The 18,920-nt window shown below is 37.0% G+C and overlaps 1 protein-coding gene across 2 annotated transcripts in view; it reads left to right on the top strand.

Annotated features, from left to right (window-relative positions):
* Nucleotides 1–15,965, top strand: part of LOC139315138 (uncharacterized oxidoreductase YtbE-like) — a 74,506-nt gene extending 58,541 nt beyond the window's left edge. The window contains exons 7-8 of one of the 2 annotated variants that reach the window (XM_070941159.1): nucleotides 2,780–2,882; nucleotides 14,976–15,059. In XM_070941159.1, the coding sequence (XP_070797260.1) occupies nucleotides 2,780–2,875 (96 nt within the window). In that variant the 3' untranslated portion in view covers nucleotides 2,876–2,882; nucleotides 14,976–15,059. Of the gene's footprint in view, nucleotides 1–2,779; nucleotides 2,883–14,975 lie in introns of both variants that reach the window. The other variant, XM_070941158.1, reaches the window with a different exon arrangement.
* The last annotated feature ends 2,955 nt before the right edge of the window (nucleotides 15,966–18,920 follow it).

The raw sequence follows: 18,920 nt of genomic DNA, 5'->3' as shown, positions 1-18,920 counted from the left end.
CCGTTTGCTTAATGATCTGCAAGATCACTTAGCTGGAACCTAGAATATCAGGATTGTAGTTGTTGAGCAAAGTGCTCATGTGGACAGTCATGTGATGTCTCACATAAAAACTGCTTCACTGAATGCCTGAGATTCCAGTCCTAACTGTGGTTGTAAGTTGAGTACTACTTGTACTGTGGAAAAGGTTTACCCCGAACCCATTCTTTTAGGCAAGGCATCTTAAAGAACATAAGGTTGTAATCCCAATCTGGATAGTCTGACTCATTGTACACTTGGCAATCAATTTCTGTTTCCATAAAAATGCAAAGAATCATGACATGGTTTTAAAACTGATCGGCATATTTCAAACTGGTGAGGATTAGATAGCCTATTTCCCTACATTTTTTAAAAAAATTAAACATAGATCAATGGATATTTGATCTAACTAAAATGTAGAAACTGGCATCAAAATGAGCACTTTCTCAAGATGGTTGCTAATATAACAACTGATCACAAAGCCTTTAGCTTAATTCTGTAGCAGCTAAATTGCATCAGAATCAATGTAGAGAAAGAAACTTCTACTGTGCCTCTTGAATTATGAAGGATTTCTGAAGATTCAGTAATGTTAGGGATATATGAGGAGTTTTTACTATTAAATAAGATGTGGGTTTCCTATAGAATTAATACTGGAATAAATTAAAGTTGAATTAGTCATAAATGATCTGGAGTTGGAGTGAATAATGAAGAGTGGGTTGTGTAAATGACAAGTCACTGAAAACAATGCAGAGATTTTAAGGTCTTCCAGTATACAAAGGAAGTGTTTTTAAGTAAGTTCATTTTGGAGACGAAGAAGTATGACAATAGAACTGCAAATGCTCAAGTTGCATTTGATATATGGTGAACTCTTCTGTCATATTGGTTTTAAAAAAAGGAAAGCAAGCAGGGAATGCAGGGATGACAATTTATTATGAAATTATTTCATTGTTTCTGTATTGTTTTTATAGCTGTTTGGTATACTCAGACAACTGATCAGTAAAAAAAACTGGTATTATATTGAAGAGTTGCCCTGCTAATTGCTTAAAGGAGTCCTGAGGAATATGGGACAGGTTCTTAGTTGCCATGACAGCCAATTACTCCTGAACTGTTTCAGGTCCCTCACCAAAAGAAGGCAGATAGAAATCCTCCATTTTCAACTTCATTCTCAGCCAAGCATTGCTGCAGTTTCCTACAGCACAGGACTCCCAGCTTCACACTGCATTATTAGTGACGTCACTACACCTCCTACCTACTTCAAGATTTCCATTTTAGCCACCAAACCTAGCTAATGATAAAGTAGCTTCTTTCCATATCTTCTAATCTCCTCTGGCTATCAATTATTTCTGAAACTCATTGCTGGAAGATACGAATGATGATCATCCCTTTCAGTGAGCTCCCAAATCAGCTCTGGCATAAAGGTGGAATAGCCAAGTTTTTGTTAAAACCATCCCTTTCCAGTTAAAAATCAAAATCACTCTAGTTGATTATTTTCCAACCAAATCAGCTTAGGCTCGGGGTCCTTGTATTGTTGAATTATGCTAAATTGACCCAGAGGCGGTCCCGAATGAGAATGATGCATTGTTACTAAGACCATAAAAGGATCAGAGGGACTTTCCAAGAATGCATATATGTATAATGCAGAAACTGTATCTGACGTTGCTGGCCCGGCCTTCATCTATGCCTACAATTTACAGGAACTCCCTAGCTCCTTAGGGAGCAGGCAAGGAAATGGCCTTTGATTCTGTGACATCTACTCATTTTCTACATTTCCCTCTTCCATTGCCTGTCCTTACACTTGATGAACTCTAAGGAAGAGACCTCCTTAGGTCTGCATCTTGGTCTAAGTATCCTCCCAGGAAAAAGAACTAGCAGAGCTACGTGCCAACTGCTGTGTTCCAGGAGCTAAGCCTACGCAGCTCAGAATCTGTGTTACGAGAAGGGATAACTATTTGGTCTAGCCAAGAGAAAAGAGAAAGTTTTCTTTAAAACAAAACAAAACAAAAATTCCCAGCCAGGGAAACCCCTCTGGCCCAGAATCTCTAGTCATTATCAGCAATCTCTCTCAGTTAACTCACCAATTTTCTTAGGAAAGAGGCCTCAAAGGAACAGTTACTGATTTCGTTTTTCTTTTGTTCTCAACTTCATTCTTTGTTTTTGTCCACATTCTTTTGACATGATTAATGAAGATTTGCAGAAAACTGCAAGACAGGAGGGCAGAAGATATCCAGCAACATAGATCATGGAGTTAGGGTTTTGAATTTAAGAAATTACCGGTATGTGTACTTGTGGAAAACCGTAGGGACATTAATCTTCTTCCTCACAAATTAAGCCATAATCAGTTTGTGTGTTTAAAGAAAAATGTAGTAGCAAACATATTCTCCTGTGCCAGCATAAACAAACCAGCTTAGTAATCAAGGAAACAAACCTGTCACATGATGTAATTAAAGTCAATTTTTCCAATTAAATAAAGACTGGTCACTCTAAACCAGCCTTCCCTAACTTGGTGTCCTGTATCTGTGTTGGAGTAGTGCTGCCCGCAAACTTAGCCATGCTGCTATCTGGGTTTGTTTGGAGTTGTAGTCACATTTTAAAGGGATTGATTGAACAAATTGAGGAATGCTTTTCTAACTCCTTGGCTGCTCTGGCTTTAGAGTGAAAATCTTGCATCGAAACAACAATTAGGCATGCTGGTTAGCATGAAGTGGCAGACATGCTTAGTGTTGCCTATGTATACACTCCATTAATTTCTATGCATTCTCTTTAGGTCTTTGATTTTTCACTAGACTTTGATGATGTTGCAGTACTAAATGGAATGCATGATGGGAGACATGTTTCCTGGGATCCAACCTCAGTTGTTTAAGTGCAAGGTTTGTCTGATTTCTTATTGCAAGTACTGGGCAAGTTATTTATTAGGCCTTTCACTCTTTGCAATTCCTGCCAAATTACAGAGAACATAGAACTTCTGTGATCAGCCCATCGCTTTTGTTTCATCTATATTAGCTTTGTCTACAACCTTATACATATTTGGGGGGGGGAGATATTTGAAGCACGTCCCTGCTACAGAAGCATAATTTCCCCATTTCACTTACAATTGTGCTCTAAATTTCATAGAGAGCATTTTTATAACTGCTTTATAGCTACTGAATTCTTAGGTTCACTGATTTTCTTTTTTCATGCTGTGTTTTGATCTATTTCTTTGGTTTACATCCAAACCATTTAAAATAAGTATTTTAAATTTTAAAGCAAGGCCCCTTATTTTTCCAAAACAAAACAAACAAACAAAAAAATAGCTCTGTGAGGTAGGTTGGACTAAGAATGGCCAAGGGAGATCTACTGTTGTGTCTCTAACACTTTAAGTTGCACTTCCTTGTGTTTCTTTACTTGGACCAGTTTAATACATAGTAAAATCAAGTACATCTTGCCTTGTATTGCCTACATTAAATGGCAAACATTTTAAATGGCGGTAACTTTGTTAAATGGAGATTCCTTTCTGTTTTTTGTCCGTAGGATTAGTCCACTTTTATGCAGAATTTTACTATTTTAAATATTTGATTCATCTCCTCCTTACCTCATTTTCTCCATTACTCTTCCTTCTTGGTACACTATTTTCTTTCTGTTGCTTTCTCCTTATTTATTAATTATTATTAATAATTAATATTTTTTGGTGAGAGAGAAGATCCCTGAGTATGGGCTTCTGCACGAGTCAGAAAGCTCATCAGACTAAACTTCCTATCCCCGTGACCAGTGGTGAAATCCTCCGCGGATTGCCACCGGTTCGCTGCCTGTGCATGCACAGTGCGTGCCAAAAGCACGTTTCATGCGGAAAAAGAAGGCTTGACAAGGTAAGTAGAATGGGGGCGGGGGGGGGGACAGCAGGGCTTCCTGCTTTCTAGCAAATATAAACTGTGCGGCACAGCTGATCGTTGGAAATACCGCTTCGCCTGAACCGGTAGCTTTTTTTTACTACTGGTCCGCCCAAACTGGTAGTTTTTATCGCTACCAGTTTGCCTGAGCCGGTGCGAACCGGTAGCATTTCACCCCTGCCCGTGACCAATCTGGATTGGATCCTGCATTAATTATTTTTAAAAACATTTTTCTCTGTCATTTTCTTTTAGCTTTAAGTTCTTCCTTTCCTACAAGCATTCTTTTCCTGCATGCCATTTTTTGTGTTATGAGCCTCTAGTTATGCAGTGTTGCTGTTCTTCCAGTTTAATATGGGGTATTTTCAGTGTAGCGATTGGTGAATTTCCCAAGGTTCTTTCTCCTTTGACCAGCATTATTTTCCTCCATCTAATGAGTTTTGGATGTATGTATGTGTGTGAGTGTACACACACACACACACACACACACACACACACATATACAACCTGGTCTACCCAAATATGGGAAGGAGCATACTGCTTCCTTTCGCCTTTCAGCCCCAATCCAGGAGCCCTGAGGCAGTTGCTTAATATGCAGGCAAGCCCTCACCCATAATTTGAGGTGCCCCGTCCCCTTGCGTATGCACGCGTGACACCCCCCCCCCCACGCTCCACTTGCTTTTGGCATGGTGGGCCCAGAAGGCCTATTTTTCACTCTCCCCAGGCTCCAGAGGCTTTCTAGGAGCTTGGGGAGGGCAAAAACGGCCTTCCCCACCCCTCCCAGAGGCCCTCTGGAGACCGGAAACAGCCTGTTTCTCAATTTCCGGTGGGCCCAGAAGGCCCAAAAATCAGCTGGCCAGCGCACACATGCATGCTGGAGCTGAGGTAGGGCAACGCTCGCGTGCCCACAGATATGGATCCACGTGCCACAGGTGGCACGTGTGCCATAGGTTCACCATCATGGGTCTAGAATCTGTTAGTCGAAACTGTGTGAGTCCATGGGTATCACTTTGCATTTCGTTTGAGCCAGGTCATTTTATTGCTTTACTTTTTTCTGCAGTACCTCAGCAATAATGGGTATCTCTATTCCTTCAACAACACACCAACATTATAGACTGAATCTAGGTTGTCAAAAAAGAGCAAAGTAATCCTTTTCCATGGTTTATGTCTTATGAAACAAGAGGATTCAGCAGGAAGTACACTGAGTTCTATAATATGCATAGAACATGTGGTAATTGCTCCAATATTTTTTTACATTTTAGATTCAGTAAAAGTCTCAGCAGGTGCCTCACAAATATCATTTGTCAAAAAACTCCACTTATCTATCATCCAATTCTTGTGATTGTTGCAATTCCAGAATTTAGAGTTAAAAGGAAAAGGATATGCACCAATATATAATATGAAACACCTACATGCAGGCTTACAGTGTTCAGGAAGAATGAAAAAGTACAACAGGAGGAAGGAGGGGTTGAAACAGGCAGGCAAATATTAGAGACAGAGAGAGATAGATATGATCTTAACAGACTGTTTTCCTAATTGGTTACAGCTATTTCACCTGAATATATAGACCGTCATTAGATATAGTTCCAGATAAATTCACATTTGTTTATTCTGTCATAAAACTTCAACCTTCTCAGCCTTCAGCAAATCCTCCAGGTGTATTGGAACTAGGACTCCATGAATTCTTAGATGAATAGTTTTCCAACACATTTGGAAAACAACAGATTTTCTTCCATGTCTACAACCACTTTACTTCATTGTTATGCATGAAGTCTAATACATACATACGTACATACTTGGGGGCATCTTGAGAGAAAACCTTCTCTCAACATCATGATGGGCTGTATTTCAAGTTTCACTAAAAGCTAGTTTAGCTTTTACTCAATCCGACCGTGCTCTTGGAACCTTATTTAAAAGTGTATATTAATAATGGCTTATAATGCAATTGACTTTTGGAAAGCTCTATTCGATTATCAACTTGGTATTTGGTAAGTAGTCACATTGGCCTGATATTTTAGGAGTTCCTGTGTCCAGAAGAGTATGGAAAGTCTGACTGTGATTTATATTGTTTTAGGACTTCCTGGAGCAGTTTTCCCACTGCTGTGCTGTTTTAGTCGTATCACAAAAAAACATGTTCCTTGCTTTTTATCAATACCCAGCTTGCAGTGGGTTGGTATTGTTTGTCCCTGAAGCTTTTTTACTACAGACTTCAGAGACTTTTTTTCTCTTGATTACACTTTCCAGAAGGTTCTGTCAGCATTTCAAACAAAGTTCAAGATTGTCTCTTGAGATATATATGTATTCATGTTTTAAGAGTTCATTTCTGTGTTTTAAATTCATTTCTTCCCCCCCTTTCTCTTTCAGTGTATCTTAAAGTAATCTTCATATTATATTTATGCATAATATTAAGCTACGATATTTAACCATACTGTTTTAACCAATAAGCCATAGCTGCCAATTTCCCTCATTATTCTATGCCAAACGGAACCATTATGTGATTGCAGGCTTAGCTTGGACTCACTTAAATTATTCTTTTAAATACAACAGTGTGCAAAACAGACCAAGAAATGTGGTAATTTATGGTCAGGATTGACCCCCGAGAAACCCAACATTCTTGGATTACTTACCTTATACCAGCCAGAAAAGAAGGTTACTTTTCATTGTCTGAACAAAGATTATAGTTTATAGAGTGACTCTGTAGAATGGGACTTTTTTAGGTACTCCATCTCTAATAAATAGAGATTTTATTGTTTTTTTTTTTTAAAGGCAGCTGGTCAGCTTTTACAAAGGAGGCTGGGGCACTGGCTAAGGTAGTGAGGATTATACACTCAAGAATGATCTACAGAGCAATTAGTTGTGACAAATAAAATTACTTACAATGTGTGTTCATGCACTGTATTTACATTTTGAGTTTCTAGATTTAGAAAGATATTTATCTTGAAAAGGGTTATGGCATGTCCTTTCCTTAAGAGTTTTTTTTCCTCTTGCGTCTAGCCATAATTGATAACTATAGTCAAGGTTTCTAGCCTTCTCCTTTTGGAAGAGAGGCAACAATTGAATGTTCTAAAAGAAATGGATTATTGGATTCCTTTCAATCAGGTTTCAGCAAACTGGATTTACTGTCAACTATTTTGACAGTGAAAGGGATAGCATTTCCGCAAGAAACCAACTCTTTGACTTGAGTATTCTTGTCTCAAAGCTATTGCTCAGTGGTTAAATAGAGGCTTTGCCACGTTCCAATTGGTGCACCAGTTGCTGCCTATCTGGAGTGGTAACAGAAGCTCCCAACCATAATTCACACCCTCATGGTTACCAAATGGATTACTATAGTGCCATTTATATGGAGCTTGTAACCTACAGTTGACACATAATCCAGCAGTTTGTTTATTGAGCAAGGAATATATTAACCCACTCTTTTGAGCCTTATATAACTTGTGAACTACGGTATATTGTGGGCTGCCAAGTATCTTTTAATTGTAACAATATAAAAATTAAATGAACCAAGAAACGTGACATGGAGAGTGATTAATTGATTGATTGATTGATTGGTTGATTCTCTTTGGAGAGTGACTATGAAGACACTGTTTATATAACCAGTATTTTGTGGTAGCACTGAATTTTTGCGCAACAAACTCTAGTATGTATAAATTCAGATTTCTAAATGCATGCATGATCTGTGGAACTCTGGCCCTATCATCTCAGAAGATATTCACTGTTGGATTTAGAATACGAGTATATTCTTCAAGTTTAGGTATTTACCCAGTTAAAGACCCCATCTCTGTTCTTGCAACATAAGATGTGATGTGGCTACTCCATATTGTTGCTTTTATGTTTCAGGCCAGCATTAAATATGTTTTAGGGAGGGATATAAACATGGCATATTTGTGTACCTACATGTGCTAATTCAGCAAGGAAATTATGTGAGAGGCTCCTTTACTAGTACACTTCCCTTCAATTACTGAAAGTAACAGTTGTGCTTAACGATTTCTTGTTCCTAGGTTCCATTTTGTTCTCACCACAAATGCTGCCTCCATATATTTACTGTGAGTAAAACCACTTAATGCATACATGTACAGGCCTCCCCTATGAAACAAGTCCTTTGGTAGCACAATTGGTGGCTTGATCTCTTGCAGAAGTGGGTGAGAGGCCTTAAGGGCACAAAATGAAATAACTCTATAGAACATGAAGCTGTGGAGTGGGTATTAGAAAGTTGAAATGTTACAGTCAACTCATTTGGAATGTTTATCTGAGAAGCTGTTTTGCCTACCCCATAGAGCAGGGGTGGGGGAACCATGGCCCTTTTATGACCTTTGGACTTCAACTCCCAGAATTCTTGAGCCAGCATAGCTAGCTCAGGAATTCTTGGAGTTGAAGTCCACAAGTCATAAAGGGGGCAGAGTCCCCCACCTTTGCCATGGAGCAAAGATGCCCAACCTAGAGCCTTAAAGTTACACACACCCTGCCCCCCCCCCCCCCGATAAAACTTCCCAACACCTACTCAAGCATGCAACCTGATCCTAACTTTTAATCTGAATGAAGGAACAGAATATTGGACTCACTGAATTTATCATTATTTCCTTTGAATTTTATTACATTTTAAAATTACTGTAAGCTATTGAATTACAATATATTACATTATCTCAATATATGACCAGTTTCTTAAAACTGTTCAGAATTATGACAGACCTGGAAAAAAGTACTTAAACCTGGTCTTGAAGTTACGATTGCTGCACCAACCTTGTGGTCGTGTGATCACATTTTGTGACCTTTTTTGCTATTTTGCAGCAAAAATGCCAATTGGATAAGCTGGTTTCAGATTTATAGCCACATGATTTGCTTAATGACTACAGTGATTTGCTTAACAACCATTGTTAAAACAATTGTAAAATCAAATCCATTCACATAGTCACTTGATTTACAAATGTAGACTTACACATAACATCTCAGGCTCAATTGTAGTCTTATCTGTATGAAGTTGCCAGGTGCTATTTAGATCATCTAAATTAAGGATGTGAATCCTCAATGCAGGAACTCTGATTTAGGTACATATACATAACTAAACATATACATACAACTTTTGAATTCAAACTCCAATTTTCAAGCATCCTGTGGTGGCGTAGTGGTTAGAATGCAGTATTGCAGGCTGTTTCCTGCCAGGAGTTCGCTTCTGACCATCTCAAGGTTGACTCGCCTTCCGTCCTTCTGAGGTTGGTAAAATGAGGACCCAAATTGTTGGGGGCAATATGCTGACTCTGTCTAACTGCTCTCTAAACTGCTTAGAGAGAGCTGTAAAGCACTGTGAAGCAGTATATAAGTCTAAGTGCTGTTGCTGCTATTGCTATCCCAGACAGATAGCTATCTAACCTTCACTTGAATATATCTATTGATGTGTTCATTGGAAAACCTGATGCCCACCATTTTTTAATTACCATTCTCACAAGAACCACTCAGCATGTCCAGTGGTTGGGGACTATAGGTTTGGTAATTCAAAACATCTGGAGGATGCCAAGTTGCTAATCACTATTCTAAGTAATCTGAATGAGAGTATTAAACAAATAAAAGAGGAAGAATAGAGTGCCACACCTCTATTAGAAGTTTCATATAGTGCTGCTGTTCAAGATATGCACGAGCAGTATGAAATCCCAATTGTGTTAGAAGCAAAAATACACTGCCAAGGGAGCCAGCTGTATTTTAAAAGACAATTCTAAATATGCAGATTAGAAAACAACCTCCACCATGTTTTCTGTTAACAGAGTATCCAGAATATCATTCACTGGTGAAGATTATTTTATCACATATGACAAAAATATACATACAAGTATTATTCCCATATAAAATCAATTTCAGCTTCATTCTAGCCATACATACTTCAAATGTGGATTGATATTTATCCTGAGGCTACTTACAAAAGCTGTAATTTTGTGTGTATCTGTTTATAGCCTTCAAATGTTGATATAAATAAAACAAATGACACACATCTGAGTAAACTTTCATAGGCAGGCATGTTTACATTTGGGGAATGTATTTTCATCAGAGCAATTAACATGACTGAAATATTCCATACCATCTAAATCAGGCGTGTCCGACCTGCAGGCCGCATACGGTCCTAGACACCTAGTAATGCCGCCCCACAAGATAATAAAAATATTTTTTAAAAAGGAAGTTTGTTATTTATATCATTAACTATATTGTATATTTTATACGCAGCCCAAGACAATTCGTCTTCACTCAATGGGGCTCAGGCAAGCCAAAATGTTGGACAACCATGATCTAAATTCAATGCATTAATATTTTTTAATGTGTTCATCTCATATTTTCTGCTGCATGCTTGCTTAGCATTGAAGAGGGGTTTCATTTTGCACAATTTTTTGAAGACCTGAAGCCCTTATCTTTTATTTTATTGTTCTACTATTTGGCAAAGAGATTCTGGGATTCCCAGGAAGTGGATACCTTATGATATACCAGAAATACTGTAAGTGAAGTCACATTTTTTCTGAAAAACTAAAATCCCAAAGATAGAGGTGCCACAAAAAGTAATTTAGGATGCTCATTCCTGTTTAGAAGAAAATACTTTCTGAGGGGCCCCTTTAATATTCCTGAGAGACAGACAGAGTATGAAAGCTATTATTCAGTATCACATAGGAGCTAGTTGACAATTCATTCATGCATGTGTTTTGGACCTTTGGATACTCTTTTCTTTGAATCTAAATTTTTGAACTTAGAACTTCCAAATATGAAGCTTTGCTTCTTAATTCCAAAATGTGGAGGTTGGCCTTTGTTATTCCATTTATGACATATTGTTTTATGAACTGACTATGATGAGACATTTGTGGCAGAAAATTCTACAGGACTATTACAAAATACGTTGTGTTGACTTGATACAGACTTCCATTCATACTGCTGGCTTCCACTATGACTTGGCCTCTAAAATGGCATTTTTCAATTGGTGAATTGATCTAAAATGAACAACGAAGTTATCTTCTTTTTCATATTTCTCATTTTGCTGGCTGTTTAGTTTGTTCTCTTAACAAACTATTAAGAGTGGAGCCAGACTTAATCTATATTGCCCAATGCCCATCCTTTATTTCCATAGTAGTTCTGCAGCTTATGATTATAAAATAAACCAAGGTTTTTTTTATTACAATATGAAGGGACTTTGAGGTTTTCTGAGGATGGAAAAGTCAGATTATGAGTGAATGGTGAGTATTTTTATAATATTGATGCTTTAGTACCAAAAACTACATTCTGATTCAAATTATATCCCCTTCCCACAGCCAACTTAAAATTAGACCTGTCAATCCTCCAGTCTTTTGGACGGGATAAATTTTCTAAGAGCCTATCTTCTGAGTGATAATTACAATCATCAGTGGTAAATGGCACATTTTTCTCTTGGGTTGGATGAGAACATCCCATATTTATCATCCCTTTCAAAGGCAGGATATTTGAGGGTGTATCCTGGCAATTGCAAAGGGAAATAATTTGAAAGGGTATGGTGGCTTGGGTCTTTCCAGTTGTAGCCCAGCAGCTTCTTTTTCTCTCTCGCCCCCTCCCTCTTTTTTAAAAACTCAATATAAAATGCAGGTGTTGGATTAATATGGTTCCTTTTTCTCTAGAATGTCTGATATCATTTCACTCCAAAGCATATGAAAATACAAGAAATAGTAACCATCTTTTGACCAAAGCCTGTTTTTTTTTAACCACCTATGGCAGCAGCTTTAACATAATTTTTCAAGGGATGGGGAGAATAAGTGATTCCATCAGGCGTATTTCCTATGAATTTGGGAATATTTTTTTTCCAGATCAAATTCCAATTCAGTGACATCCACAGAGGGGTCAAAGCAGACAAAATAGTGGGTGGAGCAGCACTCCTCTTTGTTGTGGATGTAACACTGATACACTGATGCAAAAGTAGTAAGGTTTGGATTGCAGTATTTCCAGTTTCAGGAGAAGAGCTTTGGGATGCCCACAATTTTGAACCAGAAGTTTTTCTGAGAGATTTTCTTTCAGTTCCTTGCTTTAGCTCTATTTTTTACATGTTTGTTTCCATCTAAACAAAACTTCTCTGAGGTAGCACAATTAAATAAATCAGCTGAACATAATTGGGCTCTTCTTAGGCTTTGCACATAGGGAATCTAGAAGATTGATTGCATTTTAATCATGATACTTGGAAAAGAAATAACAATTATGCAGGTCCCTGAAATTTGGTGGCAAGGCTGCCTTCTTCAAATACTGAAGTGAAAACGTCACAAATTCTAGCTAGATTTTGAAAGAAGAAAATAGCAAAATCAGTTTTAAAAAGTGAACGGGAAGAATGTGGCCCTTTTCTAAGGCTGTCTACCCAGAATTTTCTGTTCCCATTTGGATCTTAATTTTCTCCTTATTTTTATGTGGCCTGTACTTTTCACCTCCGTCTTTGTTGCATCTCCCCCTCCTCCTCCATCCACATCTTGATGAAATGTAGCTCAGACCCTCAGTTGAACAAAAAAAATAAAACCAATGGTGGCTTTAAAATGCACACGTCAGGGATTTCTAACCAAGCTCCCATATGATTGCAGAGAGTTGAAGATGCTCAGGCCCCTTTCCTAGCCCACAACTGAGGCTAGAAGATAATTATGTCACTGCTACATAGGCAGTAAACAGGCTGCAGTAATTATAAGTTCAGAAGCCCTCAGAGTCAAAATATATGTGTTACTGGCCTGATATGCTCTGGTAAATACCAGTCTGTTTCCTTTTAAAGTGGTACAATGATGTTACGTTGACAGGAAAGCTAGTGACAACTCTTTTTCGAAAGCTCTGTTCCTGGATGAAAATTGTTTTGTGGATGTATAAACAAAGCCTGCCCGTGGTCAAAACGTTTTGTACTATCTGCCAAGAACGAGCCTGTTTTATTTTCAGATGACGCCTACTTTACTCTGGAAGGCTCCAATGAAGGCAACTGCTTTGGGAAAATCAGGTTCTTGAATATGTTCTCAGATTTCTGAAAAATTCAGTACTTCTGAGGGAAAAACTGAATTTATTCCCATAAGTCTCTGTTAGAGTTGTGTGAAATATCTGAGGAAACCTTCCTTTATCTTTCCCTTACAGGAGCATCTTTTCTCTTTCAATATCTCATTTGGAGAATTAAAACAGGTATCTGGCATTCATCAAAAGGCCCTAGATCTGAAAGGAGCTGGATTAGGAGGATAGCTGTTTGCACTAGTATCACTAATTTTCGAGAGCTCAATCAAAACAGACACATTAGAATCATTTATTAGATTTTTAACACTTTGTTTTCATGTATTAGTAGCATGGGGGCTTCATTTGTACATATATGTGTCTCTGTAAAATTGTGTTAAAACTTTTCAAAAAGATACACACTAATACAAATATAAAATAAGGAAGAAAAGAGAAAAAGAAAAAAGAGAAACCAAAAAGTGCAAGAAAAGAAAGAAGTTAAAGAAAAATAGGAAAGGAAAAAGATACAATGCAGTGGTTTCCAATATTCTTCACAGCAGTTAAAAGTACATTTATATTTTAACATCTCTTTCTAAAGTTACATTATAATACCCTTCTTTCTGTAATCTATCACATCTAATAATCAAAACAATAAATCACAAGTTCATTTTTTTTCATTTTAATGCAAAATTCCCTAAGAAGTTTCTAGTAAATGTAAATAGTGCCTTTTCTCTAATCAAAGAAGTTAGTTTATCCATCTCAGAAAGATCTGTCAATTCCACCAACTATTCCTCCCTAGTGGGTAGTGTCGAATCCTTCCCTCTTGGTGCATATAGTAATCTTGCTGCCATAAATATATATTGAAATAATCCTCCATGGCAGAGGCTTCATTTGTTTTTGTCATTTGAAAAGCAAATTACAGCCTTTTAGTTTTGAAGACACCTTGCTTTTATTTCATTTTCATACTGCTTCATTTGGATTGTAGGCTGAGATTATTTAAGAAGGCAGAGAATTAAATGTTAATCCCTAATAGATTAATTGAAAGAACAATATTCAGATGATGCAATTTGAGCTGAAGGGAAAAGTTGGAAGTATTATCTGGTTAGATGCCAGCTTGGCAATATTAGCAAAAATCATAATATTTCTTTGATATAATGCTTGCATCTGAATCACAATGCCTGGAAGATTTTAGGTGGTAAAAGTTGCATTCAGCTGGCGCAACTTGTCATTTCATCCATTTTTATCATGCATCCTTTTTTAATGGAACATTTTTGGAACTATTCTGTTTTGTTTTTAATCATTTCTCTTCCATTTTATTTGAAAGATTGATGGACATTTAGTTTTCAGTTGTCTTATCGTATTTTTATGGCTCTGTTTCCCATTTAATTAACTACTGTTTATGGACCAGAGAGAAATTTCTTTAACAACCAGCTCTTACAGGAGAGTTTAATTAGGACAAGGCATTTACTTGCATGATTTTTCCTTCTAAGAATTTCTGTTTCTTTTGTTTTTAGAGATAACTCTCAGATTCAATTAATATAACAGCAATATATTTGAAAAACCTGTATTCTGTAACAAATGAATTTATTTCATTTTACATACTTGATACCATTATAGTTCAAATATAAAAATACCATAATAGTAACAATATGAAAAAGGTAGTATATCAATGGAGATTCAATGATGTCTTATAACTTGAAATATTATTTAAGCTCTCATAATGCCTAAACAAAAGTGTCTTTTAAGTAAATTTGAGTGTTTCTTCTATTGGGCAGTCAGGGTTCCTGACCACTGAATTTTGGACATGGCAGCCTTTTAAGACACTTGAAAACCTGTGTAAAGTTTTGCTTCCCCAGAAATGGACAGTTCTTTCATCTTTCTATGACTTCTGATCAAATTCATTTTGCAGATTTTTTAAGCTGGGAGGGAGTGGGGAGGAGAATCTGTTTGCTGGAGATGAAAGTATCATAGGTCTACTCACCAGGAACAACAGCAATTTTCCTCACAGCCTTCCATATCCAAGCTTGAAGGAAAAACACCTATCTATCTCTCCAATACAAGTAACAGTAGTTTATATGCAGAACAAAAATTGATGATGCCGTGGATTGGTTGTAAAAAACATTTATTATAATGTATTGAAATTATTCTTTCATTATTGTTTTCCAGGTCTTTGATTTTAGGCTTGCAAAAGAAGATATGGAATTGCTTGACTCCATGAACGTCAACAGAAAGTTGGTCTATCTAACCTATCCATTATGGAAGGGATAACCCATGGAGTGGTTACAGAATAGAGTGGCTGAAAACACAATGGCTTCTGGATTTCCCCAAGTTTGTCCCTGCTATTTACGGTACTTAATGCATTCAGAGCTAATGCAACTTAAGTACTTTTTGCACAACCTATCTTTCCTTATTAACAAATTATTAGGCTACTGTATGGAGTGTTCTCATTTCCAAGCTCTCACGTAAAAGACTTTTCGGGAAGTTGTAAGTTACTCTTGAGCCTAACTAGAAATGAACAAAAAAAAAGTCATTGCTAAACTTAACACAGCTGGATCCCTTTTGGTTTTGGCCATGTGTGAGACAATTTGGAGTTTGGAACTGTGTGGTAATGAAAATTAATGTTAATAGTATTAATGTCTGATTAATATATTGTTCTATCTACTCTTTTTTTGCATGGAGGTAACCAAATGAGTTTAGAACCATAAATTACTATCACACAATTGCAGTCCATTTTATTGTCAATAAACAAGTTTAAACCAATGTTCTGGGAAGATTCATTTTAATCAAAACTTGTGAGGAACAAGTACTTATCAAGGCAGTTTATGAAAAAAAAACTTGCTACACGTTTTCAGATATTAACAATAGCTATACTGCAACTTTGATACTTTAATGCCGAATTTGAACAAAGTATATAGAACTGATCAACTTTGTAGTACAATTGTGGGTTGTAGTAAGCATGGATGTGATTATTCTTGAGTGCTAGAGATGTAATATTAATGCAATATCAGGTTTTCAATTCAATTGTATAAAATGTGAAGGATGTGTGTTTGGGTTTTATTTTTATAGTTATAATGTACACTGAAGTTGGCATTTAATTTCGTTGTATGAGGTGCAATGACAATAAAGTTAAAGTAAAGTAAAGTAAAGTAAAGTAAAGTAAAGTAAAGTAAAGTAAAGTAAAGTAAAGTAAAGTAAAAAGTTTCTGTGAACCTGCTGTATACCTAAATGTTACTTTGCTACTGATTGCATTATGTATTTTAACTTTCATATAACTACATATAGATAATATTGTTCTATAATACTGCAAGCTGACATAGGAGATTCTGCTGTGGTCTATAAACACATATTTCTCTTCCTGAATTGTATTATGCAAGTTCTGAATTTTTCCAAAGTCCTGAAATTTTCCCTCCACAAAGGGTGTTTGTATAGAGTTGAAATATCCTATGAGATAACCACATCCAAAGACATGTCCACCAGGAACAGCTTTTTTGAAGATTTTTAAAATCTTTATGCTATTTGGGGAATGTATGTTGGCTCCCTTAATATATAGAAGTAATAGATTCAAATTCAAATTTAAGATGGGTTTTACATACTTTTAAATTGGGACAAAAAGCTAAAGTATCTCATAGTTCTAATCTATTTTTCTCGTCTGCAAAGTTGAACTCTTATCCTTTATGTAACCCAGATGAAATAAAATATGTGGGAAATAGTTGAGTACAGGCTGTCTTTGACTTACAACCATTTGTTTAGTGACTGAAATTACAACAGTACTAAAAAAAAATGATTTATGACTGGTTCTCGCACTTACTACAACCCCAATATCCCCAGTCAGGTGATCAAAATTCAGGCAATTGGCAATTGGCATGTATTTATAACAGTTGCAGTATCGCAAGTACTTGTGATAGGCTTTTGCTACCTTCCCCACTGGCTTCCAACAAACAAAGTTGGTGGGGGAAAGTGGATTCACGTAACAACTGCATGATTCCCTCAATAACTTCAGTGATTCACTTAACTGTGGCAAAAAAAAAAAAAAGATCGTAGAATCGGTCATGACTCACGCAACAAACAACCTGCTTAGCAACAGAAAATTTGGTTCAAATTGTGATTGTAAATTGAGGATTTACGTTGCCTATGTGCTATTTTATCATTTTAAAATGTAAAGTTCTGTGTCTGATTTGAGCTAGACCTCTATTTAATTATAAGAATCTGTCACCAGTTTAGACAGCTTTGATTGACCTCAGCAAAGATGTGAAACCTGTACAATGTCAAATACTAGATTACAGTGTTCAGAGACGTGATGGCTAATCTTATGAAGACTGGAGTTCAACAAGTTGACCCTCTTGCATTATGAACAATGACTATGAAGATTGGGATTAACTTAAAGCAAAAAGAGACAATACTGTATTTTTTCACAAATCAAAATCATCACATTTTACCATACAAACAATATCTTAACTTTGTCAGTAACTACAGCCACTCTCAATTGTATTTTCAGACCACTTTTCTGTCCTAGGAATTACAGGAATTGCATCCAATACATCTGAAGGGTGCTGGGTTATGGGTTAGGGTTTGGGGAATAAACGTTCAAAAAAAGAGAGAGAAAGTGGGCCCCACCAACACAACTGCTTGTCCGTGTAACTGGATAATTATGCAAAGTCAAACACCATCTGAGTGTAGGAAATTGAACAGCACAAGCAGTGTGATGCAAGCCCCTCCCCTATTATATGTGCATTGTGATATCACAGAATTAGAGATACAAAGAATTTGAAAAGGCGCTTTGTTCCTTTTTCCCACTATTTTATAGTGGAATGAATGGGACTTCTTTTCCTGGCTCCCGTTTATTCTGCTTGGCTATTTTTACTAGACATCAATCACAACAGTAATTTGCAAAACTTCAGCTTACTGGAAAAAAGGAAAGTGGTAAGGATGGATGGGCATACAGATAGTACTCAATTTACTAACCACAAATGGAACCCAAACTTCCATCATTAAGCAAGGGGGTCACTAAGTGAGTCATGCCCAATTTTATGACCATTTTTGCTGTGGTTGTTAAACGAATCACCATGCTTGTTAAGTGAACCAATTGTCATTAAGTGAATCCAGCTTTCCCCAACGACTTTGGTTGTCGGATGCCAGCTGGGAAGCTTAAAAATGGCAATCATGTCACCTTGGGATGCTGCAACCATCATAAATATATGTTGGTTGTCAAGTGTCTGAAGTGACCTCAGGCCTGCTGCAATAGTCCTAAGTGTGAGGACTGGTTGTTGAGTCATTTTTTTCAGTCCCTTTGTAACTTCACTAAGGACAAAAATAAATGGACCGCGTTAAGTATTTCTGTAGGTCTCACCTTTGCACTGTTTTCATATGTGGCTTCAAGAATAGAGATATTCAACCCCATTTGCCTTCTGCCTGGAGCAATTATACATACTTTATGTTATTGGGAATATCTTTTTTCTGAATTCTGTAGTGCAACCATATTCTTTGTAGTGCATAGATTACAGTGGTATCAAACTGGTGGCCTGCGGGCTGGATGCGTCACGTACAGGCCATGCCCACCCCAGCTCCGCGAAGGGAAAAAAGTTGCGATACATCACGTGACGCAGCAAGTTTGACACCCGTGGCATAGAAGAACCCAGATGAAGATGCCAATCTGCTAGTCTGATGGAATAATAGAATATAAGGATTGGAAGGAATCTTGGACATCATTTAGTCCAATTACCTACCCAGGACAGGAATCCACAAAGACCATCAACCGATGGCTATCCAAATACCACTTAAACATCTCCAGCGAAGAGAAGTCTTCATTTTATCCAAGGTCACCCTACATTGTTGAACAGCTCTGTTAGAAAACTTTTCTTGATGTCTAACTAAAATCTACTTTGTTTCCTTGTAATTTAAACCCATTGTTTCTGCCTGTGGCACAATTCTGAACACTTCCATCTCATCTTCTACGTGACTGTGGTTCAGATATTTAAAGGCAGCTATCGTATCTCTCTGCAGATATAAATTACCCAATGCCTCTAACTGCTCTTCATAAGTTTTTTTTTTAAAATTCAAGCCCTTTATTATCTTAAATGCTGTTCTATGGACATATTTCAAATTGTCAATGGT

Source organism: Pituophis catenifer, unplaced genomic scaffold (genome assembly GCF_029215685.1).
Source record: "Pituophis catenifer annectens isolate HBS135680 unplaced genomic scaffold, rPitCat1.0.hap2 SCAF_3, whole genome shotgun sequence".
NCBI lineage: Eukaryota > Metazoa > Chordata > Lepidosauria > Squamata > Colubridae > Pituophis > Pituophis catenifer.
Note: the sequence above shows the minus strand (reverse complement) of the source record. Positions and strands in the feature narration are given on the sequence as shown.